The following is a 10203-nucleotide window of genomic DNA, read 5'->3' as shown; positions in this document are numbered from 1 at the left end:
TCGCCGCCATTACCGTGATTGTTTATTCTGCAGGAACGGCTTAACACCCCCGGGCTGGCTGCGGCTCCTCCCTCCCTCCCTCTCGCGTCATGTCATTTCGTGGCGTATTTTCCTCTTTGTTTATTGATTGCTCCGGCGCTCTATGTCGATGTTTCTTTTTCTCTTTCTTTCTTTTTTTTTGGTTTCTTTTTCTCTTTCTTTGTCTTTTCTTTTATCCGTCTCTCTTTGTTTGTTGTTTGCTCTGGCGCTGTATGTTCGGATCTTCTTTGCTCTCTCTCTCGCTCAGTCGCTCGCTCACTCTCTCGTATTCTTTCTCGTCATATTGTTTCGATCCGCACCACTCCCTCTACCATTCCTCCCCGTATCATCCTTCTGTTCGTATTATCTTTCAATGTCTCCTCCTCCACCCTCCCTCCCTCCCTCCCTCCCTCCCTCCCTCCCTCCCTCCCTCCCTCCCTCCCTCCCGTCCCGTTCTCTCGCCTTGCCTCCTCCCTCCCCTCACCCCTTTCAACCTACTCTCCCTCTCCCACTTTCTACCATCTTTCTCTCTTCCCCTCTCTCCCTTTCTCCCTTTCTCCCTTTCTCCCTCTTTCCTCCCTATCTACCTTTCTCCCTCTTTCTTCCCTCTCTCCCTTTCTCCCTCTTTCCTCCCTCTCTCCCTTTCTCCCTTTTTCCTCCCTCTCCCCTTCTCCCTCTTCCCCATCTTCCCCCACCCCTGCGCCCCTCCACCCAGCAAGAGTGGAGTGTGTGCGGTGGCTCTCGGATTTATTATCACCCTTGTGTTGTGTGTGTGTGTGTTCCGCGGGCGGGCGTGACCGGATGTGTAAACAGGGGTGGGCGTGAGGGCGGGGCTTCTTATCGCTCGCGCTCGCTCTTCTCTTGTTTGTCGGTTGTTTTTGTTTGTTTGTTTGGTTGTATTTTTTTTTTTTTTTTTTTTTTTGGTCGTGGGTGGTCTTTTCTCTCCGTTGGTTTTGTTTTTTTGTTTGGTTAGATGGGTCGGTCGTTTGATTTTTTTTTTTAGTACATTATTTTGATTTGTTTATTTATCTGATAAAAAATGTATTCATCGTCACCTCAGTCGATGATGATGCGATTGATATATATAAGCAATAACACAGAGGAATAGCCCTTTTTTCCCCCTTCTCTCTTCTCCCCAACAGAAGTAACAGCCTCTTTTTACCCTCCCCTCTCCTCCCCAACAGAACTAACAGCCCGTTTCCCCCCTCTTCTCCCCCACAGAGGAACAGCAGCTCCCCGGGCGAGAAGTACCGCCCCCGGTCCCGCACTCCTGACGACCACGACGCCAAACGCCGGAAGGAGGACAAGGGCCACGACTCCGACGGCGAAAAGAGCGATCAGGACCTGGTCGTCGATGTCGCCAACGAGGTGAGTGAGAGAGAGAGGAAGAGGAAGGGTGGGAGAGAATGGTGAGAGAGAGAGGGGAGTGAGAAGGAGTGAGAGGGAGAGGGGGAGTGAGGGAGTGAGTGAGTGAGTGAGGCAGGGGGGGAGGGAGTGAGTAAGGTGGGGGAGAGGGAGTCAGAAAGGAGTGAGGAAGGGAATATGTGTGAGAGAGAGAGAGAGAGGGAAAGGATGACTTGTGAGAAAAGGGTGTATATGTGAGAGGGGAAAGGGAAAGAAGTGGAGAGAGCTAGGGAAAAAAAATGACAGTGATACAAGAGGAGAGAAAATGAATGCTCGTCTGAGAGAGAAGTGATTGGCACGGGAGTAGCAGAGGTAAACCCTTTGGATATTTACAATGAGTAGTTACGACTCCCCTCCCCCTCCCCCCACCTCCCCTTCCCTGCCTTCCCCTTTATTACCCACTTCGACCTGTGTTTTGATCAGTTTTTTTCGGTGATGGATCGGTGATATAGTTGTTAATGGGTTTGTAGAGGGTCGTAACACTGTATACGTATTGGTATGTTTGTGTGTTCATTGACGAATGGAGGAGAGAGAGAGAGAGAGAGAGAGAGAGAGAGAGAGAGAGAGAGAGAGAGAGAGAGAGAGAGAGAGAGAGAGAGAGAGAGAGAGAGAGACGCGTGAGCGTGAGCGTGAGCGTGGAAAGTCATTCTTTGTACTGTTGTAGTGACATATTGAAATTAACATCCCGTTGTATCATGGAGATTAGCGAGGTAGGGGGGGTGGGGGTCCCGTGCTCAGCCCCGTGCTCAGCCCCGGACCCCTCCTTCCCTCCTCCCCCACACAAACCCCGCCCCCATTGGCAAGCACTGGGTAGAGGTGACGTGTAGACAGACGGTGGCGAGTGCATGCTTGTAAGGGCAGGCGACTCGTGCACGCTGCGCCCCGCGACGCCTCGGCGAGTGCGGTCGGGTACGAGCCTGGTAGTAGTATTGACCCGTCTCCCCCTTCCCCCCCTCTTCCTCTCTTAGGACCCAACAACTCCTCCACAGGCGAACGGCGACCACCGCGACGTGCGGGAGAACGGCGAGAAGAAGCCCGAGCGGCCGCCCTCGCAGTCTTCGTCGTCGCGATCCACGCCGCAGCTCAAGCACGAGAAGGTAAGTCGCCGCGCTGGCTGGCCTCGCGCTCTCCCTCCCTCCGCCTCGTGGCCCCTACGCTGCCTCCCTCCCTCCTAGTCCCTCCCTCCTCCCTCCTCCTTCCTCGTCCTTCCCTCCTCCCTCCTCGTCCTTCCCTCCTCCCTCCTCGTCCTTCCCTCCTCCCTCCTCCTTTCTCCTCCTTCCTCCTCCTTCCTTCCTCCTTCTTTCCTCCTTCCTTCTTCCTCCTTCCTCCTCCTTCCTTCCTCCCTCCTTCCTCCCTCCTTCCTCCCTCCTTCCTCCCTCCTTCCTCCCTCCTTCCTCCCTCCTTCCTCCTCTTTCCTCCTCTTTCCTCCTCCTTCCTCCTCGTTCCTCCTCCTCCCTCCTCCTCCCTCCTCCTCCTCCTCCCCCTCCTCCTCCTCCTCCTCCCCCTCCTCCTCCTCCTCCTCCTCCCCTCCTTCCTCCTCCTCCTCCCCCCCCTCCCTTCTCCTCCTCCTCCCCCCCTCCCTTCTCCTCCTCCTCCCCCCCTCCCTTCTCCTCCTCCTCCTCCTCCTTCCGCCCTCCCTCCCCCCCCACCCCCATTACTCCCTGATTGAAACCTCGCTTATGGCTGATACTGCTTCTTTTAAATCCATTATTTTGTTTTGTTTGTTATTTTCTTTGTTCCCTGTCATTGTTTTTCTTGTCCCCGCGCACGTTGACAAGGAACGTTTGCTTGGCCGTCAACGTTTCGGGGGGGGGGGGGGGGATAACCTCTCGCTTCCTCGCACGTGCAGCGACTCTGGCTTGTGCACGGTTTCTTGATTGGTTTTCCTTCTTTTCCTTCCGATTTGTGCTTCGGTTTCTACTTGCTGTTTTCTCTTCTTTCTGTTTTCTCGTCGGTCCCTCCCTCCTCCCTCTCTTACTCCTGCTCCGCTACCTCTCTTAACCATCACCGTATCCTTCACCACTATCGCCACCTCCACCACTTTCATCACCACCACCACCTCCTCCACCACCACCATCACCTCCACCATCACCTCCACCACTTCCATCACCACCACTATTACCACCTCCACTTCTATCACCACCACCTCCTTCACCACCACCACTACCATCACCTCCACCACCATCACCTCCACCTCCACCTCCACCTCCACCTCCACCTCCACCTCCACCACCTCCACCACCACCACCACCACCACCACCACCACCACCACCACCACCTCCGTCACGTCCTTGTCTTCCTCTTCCTCCTCAAACACCACAGAAATGGGCTGCCACACAAGTCAGGACGACCGGTGTCTTCTTTCAACCTGGCGTTTACAAGATACTTCGTCCACCCTTCTCCCCCCCCCCCCCCATTTCCCCTCTTTTCCCTTCACCCCCCTAGGCTGCGTGCACTTGGGCTTTCGTGCAATTTTTCAACAACTCTTTTAATTCCCATACATCAACTTCCTGGCTCGAAGGAATCGCATACTCTTCCTCCCCTTTTCTTCCCCCTTTCCTGCCTCATAAGCCTTTTATTTTCCCATATTTCCTCCTCCCTTCCCTTCTCCCTCATCCCCTCTTTCAGCTCCCCCTCCCCTTCTCCTTTCCGTTTATCCCCTTCCCTCCTCTCTCCTTCCCTCCTCCCCCCTCCCCTCCTCTCCCCTCCCCTCCCCTCCCCTCCTTTCCCCTCCCCTTCCCTCCTTTCCCCTCCCCTCCTCTCCTTTCCCCTCCCCTCCTCTCCCCTCCCCTCCCCTCCTCTCCTCTCCCCTCCCCTCCTCTCCCCTCCCCTCCTCTCCTCTCTTCTCCCCTCCTCTCCTCTCCTCTCCCCTCCTCTCCCCTCCTCTCCCCTCCCCTCCCCTCCTCTCCCCTCCTCTCCCCTCCCTTCCCCTCCTCTCCCCTCCTCTCCCCTTCCGTTCCCTCCCCGGCCCATTAGGCTGTCTTGCGTAAATTGTTAGTGTTGTGTTGTGTTATTACTCCCGGCTTAAGACCTCTGTTTCTAGTCTGTGTTGGTGGCTGTATCGCATGCGGCCCTCGCCTGCCCCTCGCCCCTACCCCTGCCTCCCCCCCCCCCCATCCCCCTCTGACGCCCTGACAAATGGGCCCGAGACATGTGACCTGCTTTGGGAGTCCTTCCCCTCCCCCCCCCCCCCCCGCCCCCTTCCTACCCAATCCTCAATTCTCGATTTTTTTTTTTTTTTTTTTTTTTTTTTTTTTTTTTTTTTTTTTTTTTTTTTTTATACTTCCCCATCCCCCCCTCTTCTGTTCCCCACCTTCTGTTCCTTTACCCTCGCTTTCTTTTCTCCTTCTCTCACTCGCTTCCGGTTATTTTTATTTTCGAATAGCTAGATCTTCTTCGTCTTCTTTTTCTTCTTTTTCTTCTTCTTCTTCTTCTTCTTCTTCTTCTTCTTCTTCTTCTTCTCCTTTTTCTTCTTCTTTTCTTCTTCTTTTTCTTCTTCTTTTTCTTCTTCTTCTTTTCTCTTCCTCCTCTTCCTTTCCTCCACTCATTCTCTTCCTCCTCTTCATTCCCTCCTTTCCTCCTTTCCTCCTTGATTTCCTCCTTTCCTCGCGGCTTGCCCCATCCAACCCAAACGCCACCATTGTTGTTTTGCTTTTGTGTAATTTCCCAACAACCATTTGTAGTTTATTTGATTTTCTTGCTTAGGACATCTTAGGGCCCTCTCTTTTGACTTCCTTTCTTTCTTTCTCTCACCTCTTTCTTTCTCGTCTCTTTCTTTTTCTTTCTCTTTCTCTTTTTCTTTCTCTTCTCTTTTCTCTTCTCTCTTCTCTCTTCTCTCTTCTCTCTTCTCTCTTCTCTCTTCTCTTTTCTCTTTTCTCTTTTCTCTTTTCTCTTTTCTCTTTTCTCTTTTCTCTTTTCTCTTTTCTCTTTTCTCTTTTCTCTTTTCTCTTTTCTCTTTTCTCTTTTCTCTTTTCTCTTTTCTCTTTTCTCTTTCTTGTTTCTCTTCTCTCTTCTCTCTTCTCTCTTCTCTCTTCTCTCTTCTCTCTTCTCTTCTCTCTTTTTTTCTTACTTTCTCCACTTCCTTGTTTCTCTCTCGCTCTTTCCTCTTCTTCCTTCCCTGAAGGCTCAAGCCCCTTTGCCTTTGAACTTGGAGACTTGAGCGGAAAGAAACCTTCTGGGCTTCCAAAAGTTAAAAGAAATAACAAGTCAAGCTCCCTTTTCCCCTCCCCCCTCCCCCCCCCCCCCCCCAAAAAAAAAGGCGAAAAAAATACGAGGGCTTTCTGCCTATTAGTGTGCACGCATGCTTATTTTCTGTATTTTTTTTTTCAACCCCCCCCCCCCATGAGTGTCATTTTATTGTTATTGTTTTTTTTTTTTTTTTAATTCTTTACTTTCTTTACATATATCTATGGATTTTGTGTACGTAGTGTCATGGTTGTTTCCGAGTGTTTGATCACCATGTTTGTTTGATTAATTTATTTTTATTTTTTATTATTATTTTTTGTATGAGTAATTGTCACATTTTTTGCTATTCACACTTAAACTACAATCAAAGAGCTAGTAGTAGATTGGGAGGGTAATTTTTTTTTTTTTTTTCCTTTTGTCATTTGTTTTCCTGGATAATGGGTAAGAGGTGGGGGTGGGGGGGGGGAGAGGGAAATAATGTGTTTGATACCATTATGGAATTCAGTGTTCAAGAGAGGAAGATAGATCTTATAAATGGATTGGTTTTTGTAAGAACAGGAAGGGGGAACTGATTTTTGTAAATAGATGTTTCATGATGTTGAGAGATTTGGGTGTTTCATAGATTGATTAGAAGTTTGTTGATATGTCATTTAAAGGGGAGATTCTGGTTTGAATAGAAACAAAAAATTGTAGGAAAGGGGGGGGGGGAGGGGCGAATTTAATGGTTCATTTTTTTAAATAATGTTTGTGAGATGGTAGAGAGAAAACAGTAGTGATTAAGTGTGACTTTTCTGTGTCCTAATTCCACTGGCCGCGCGCGCCGTGTCCGGACTGACGTAGTGTGTGTTGATGTCGGGCCCGGCGCCTGCCCCCCGCGACCGAGGGGCGCGCCGGGCCCTCTCTGTGTGTCTTGATGCCTGTCTTGATGTGGACCCGCCCCTCATTTTGTTTTGTTTTGTTTTTGTTTGTGTTTTGCAGAGTGACCCTCGTTCCACCCCCACGTCCAAGTCTGGTGGGGGGAGCGGCGCCCCCTCCGGGCCCCCTGGCTCCTCCGGCGTGAAGCCCCCCGGCGCCCCCCCTGGTGGTGCCGGTCCGTCCCCCCACTACCCCCCCTCCCCCTACCTGCCCCCCGGCGCCGCTGGGCCCCGACCTGACCTGCCCCCCGGCCCGCCCCGCCCTGACCTCCCGCCCTCCGCCGCCTACCCCCCAGGGCACCCTAACAACTACCTCCGCCCACCGGTAAGTCTGCGCCCTCACCCACGCCCGCACCTGGTGCTGCCTTTTCTTTTGTTTGTTTGTTTGTTTTTTCCATCTTGCCACCCACGGTGCAGCTGGCGACGCGCGGGCCGCCCCCGGGCCGCCCACTCGCCAGCTCGCCCGCCGCCCTGCCTTGCTGTATATACTGTCAATAGCCCGCACGCTTCTCCCGCACCTCACGCTCTCTGTTGTCTCGCACCGGCCTCGCTTCCTAACACTGGCGTTGTGTCATATATCTTCCGTGTGTATCTTCTCTCGCCCCTCCCCCCTCGGGCAGGCCCTAACGCCGTCTTCTCCGTCTCCGCAGGGCTCCGGCTATGACCCCCACGGTGTGCGGCCGCCTCCGCTCGCTTCCAACGGCATTCCAACCAACGGCTCCGCTGGGAAACCGTAAGTTCCCTCGCTGCTTCGGGTTTCGTGGTGGAGGTGTTTGACATTTTGATTTTTTTTCTTGCTGATACATTGCTGCTTCCGCCGCTTGGAAGTGGCGTCCGTCGAGCCAGTGTACTAACCCGCTCGTGTCCCGTTCTTTGCAGGGCCTATAGCTTTCATGTGAGCGGCGAGGGCCAGCTGGCCCCCGTGCCGTTCCCCTCGGACGCGCTGTTGGCCCCGGGCATTCCTCGGCACGCGCGGCAGATCAACACGCTGCACCACGGCGAGGTGGTTTGCGCCGTCACCATCAGCAACCCCACCAAGTACGTGTACACGGGCGGCAAAGGCTGCGTCAAGGTGTGGGACATCAGCCAGCCCGGGTCCAAGACGCCCGTGTCGCAGCTGGACTGCCTGCAGCGGGATAACTACATCAGGTCCGTCAAGCTCCTGCCTGACATGCGCACCCTCATCGTGGGCGGCGAGGCGTCCACCCTCAGCATCTGGGACCTGGCCACGCCCACGCCCAGGATCAAGGCAGAGTTGATATCCTCCGCCCCCGCGTGCTACGCCCTGGCCATCAGCCCCGACTCGAAGGTGTGCTTCAGCTGCTGCAGCGACGGCAACATCGCGGTGTGGGACCTGCACAACCAGACGCTGGTACGGCAGTTCCAGGGCCACACGGACGGCGCCTCCTGCATCGACATCTCGCCCGACGGCACCAAGCTGTGGACGGGCGGCCTCGACAACACCGTGCGGTCGTGGGACCTCCGCGAGGGGCGCCAGCTGCAGCAGCACGACTTCACCAGCCAGATCTTCTCGCTGGGCTTCTGCCCGACCGGCGACTGGCTGGCCGTGGGCATGGAGAGCTCCAACGTGGAGGTGCTGCACGTGAACAAGCCCGACAAGTACCAGCTGCACCTGCACGAGTCCTGCGTGCTCTCCCTCAAGTTCGCCTCGGCCGGCAAGTGGTTCGTGTCCACGGGCAAGGACAACCTGCTCAACGCGTGGCGGACGCCCTACGGCGCATCCATCTTCCAGGTAAGTTTGATTTGTGTGTTTGTATTGCTTTCTTGAGTGAGTGCTTGGCATACTCTTCAGATAATGCCTTTCCACTTCCCCTAATGAGCCTCGCCTCGTCTCCCGCAGTCGAAGGAGTCGTCCTCGGTGCTGAGCTGCGACATCTCCGCGGACGACAAGTACATCGTGACGGGCTCGGGCGACAAGAAGGCCACCGTCTACGAGGTCATCTACTAAAGTGGCCGAGCCGCCGCGACCTAGTGCCTGGACCCCGCAGGAGGGGCGTCTCCTTAGGGATATTCAGGGCACCCTGAGAGGGCGGCAGAGCAGATTTGCCGTGTGGACCGTGGTATCCATAAGCGATGCGAAGGCGCCAGAGTGGCAGTGTACAGCGACCGGGCTTGCCCCAAGTGATAGCGTTCATCTTTTATAATGAAGCAATTTATGTGATTCGAGGGCGGGTCCGAGTAGATTAGAGGAACTTACTGGATCGGATCGGTGGTGTTCTCCGCGGCGGAAGCAGAGCCGCCGGCGCCCTTCGGGAGCCGACCCCGCCGCCGCCGCCGCCCTGTGTGTCTCGAGGAGCAGCGAGTCCTGCAACAAAAGTGGATCTGGAGGGCGTCACTCGCGAGGCGGGAGTGGATCAGAACACTTACCATAGGTACATTTAGCTTCAATGGATAATTCAGTAGGTTCATTCCTTTAACCTATTTTAGTTGTCCTTATTGGTTCCAGAGCCATTTTAGGTTCTACTATGATTTCTGTCTCGATTATTAGGAGACCTCATGTAAAGTATTAAAGCTATTCCCAAGGTCTTGCTCACACGAGAGGCAACAAAGGCTCTGAAATCCCATTCGGAAACTTGCCGAAAAAGTAGACATCGACGTCGGTCTTCACGGGCCCCGCCCAGGGGGGAGGGGGGAGGGGAGGGGCATGGGGGAAGGGCCGGCCGTCTGTGTGACCTTGGCCGAGGGCGGAGGAGGCGCGCCCACGGGAGAGCCCTTCCTGCGGCGTCTGCCCGGGAAGACCGACCTTGAGGGTCTACGTAGAAGGTCCTTGGCTCAACGCCTTCGTCAGGATTCTTATGTTTTGAGTTCTTCGAGTGCCAGTGATCGACTTCAAGTGGAAAGACTGAAAAGCCTCCTTTGCAACTTGTGTTTGTCTTGTTCTCTTGAAGGCGTTGGTGAGTGTGACTGGGTTACCTGACGGTCCGGAAGAAGGGTCGTCTCGACTTAAACTAAGACGTGTAGACGTGTCAACAATCGCCTCTTAAAGACGTTCGTGCTGGAGACCTTCAGAAAATTCTTGCAGCCAAAAAGATAACTTAAAAAAAAAAAAGTAAGAAAAATGTGAAAGGAAATTTCTCCGATGGTGGTTCTCCATTAACCGTTGCGCCAACAAGCCCTGGTACTTCTTGTTTCCTCTGTTTTGTGGTTATCACCCCCCCCCCCCTCCTTCCCTCGCTCCCTCTACTCCCCCCCCCATCACAGTCCCTCCCCTCATCTCAATCCCTCCTCCTCCTCCTCCCCTCCTCCTCCCCCTCCTCCTCCCCCTCCTCCCCCTCCTCCTCCTCCTCCTCCTCCTCCTCCTCCTCCTCCTCCTCCTCCTCCTCCCCCTCCTCCCCCTCCCTCCCCCTCCCCTCCCTCCTCCTCCATCTCCATCTCTCAACCCAGCAACTCTCACGTGCCATTGTCATACGGTCATACGCACCCCCCCCCCCCCACCCACGAAGGCCCCGCCCCGCCCGCCGCCCACCCCGGGGAGGAAATGATTACACTTGTGCCATTCAGGAATCGTAGGTTTAACTGGCGGACGAGGGCGACGGGGGGAGAGGAGATCTCGCGAGTGTGATTGTGCGGTGGGATTTTGATCGATTGGTTTTGGATACTCCAGTCATGAAGTGTTTTTTTTTTTTTTTTTTCTATTTGTTTTGAATTGATGATTGAAAAA

General features: G+C 54.1%; 1 protein-coding gene across 1 annotated transcript in view; it reads left to right on the top strand.

The window, feature by feature from the left end:
* Positions 1-9761, top strand: part of LOC125039354 (protein groucho-like) — a 22599-nt gene extending 12838 nt beyond the window's left edge. The window contains exons 4-9 of the mRNA XM_047633194.1: positions 1240-1386; positions 2391-2519; positions 6586-6846; positions 7172-7254; positions 7401-8274; positions 8383-9761. Of these exons, the coding sequence (XP_047489150.1) occupies positions 1240-1386; positions 2391-2519; positions 6586-6846; positions 7172-7254; positions 7401-8274; positions 8383-8490 (1602 nt within the window). The 3' untranslated portion in view covers positions 8491-9761. The remainder of the gene's footprint in view (positions 1-1239; positions 1387-2390; positions 2520-6585; positions 6847-7171; positions 7255-7400; positions 8275-8382) is intronic.
* Positions 9762-10203: the final 442 nt, after the last annotated feature.

Source organism: Penaeus chinensis, chromosome 27 (assembly GCF_019202785.1).
Source record: "Penaeus chinensis breed Huanghai No. 1 chromosome 27, ASM1920278v2, whole genome shotgun sequence".
In the NCBI taxonomy this organism is placed as follows: Eukaryota; Metazoa; Arthropoda; class Malacostraca; order Decapoda; family Penaeidae; genus Penaeus; species Penaeus chinensis.
The sequence above is the reverse complement of the archived record's forward strand: the minus strand, read 5'-3'. Positions and strand labels throughout refer to the sequence as shown.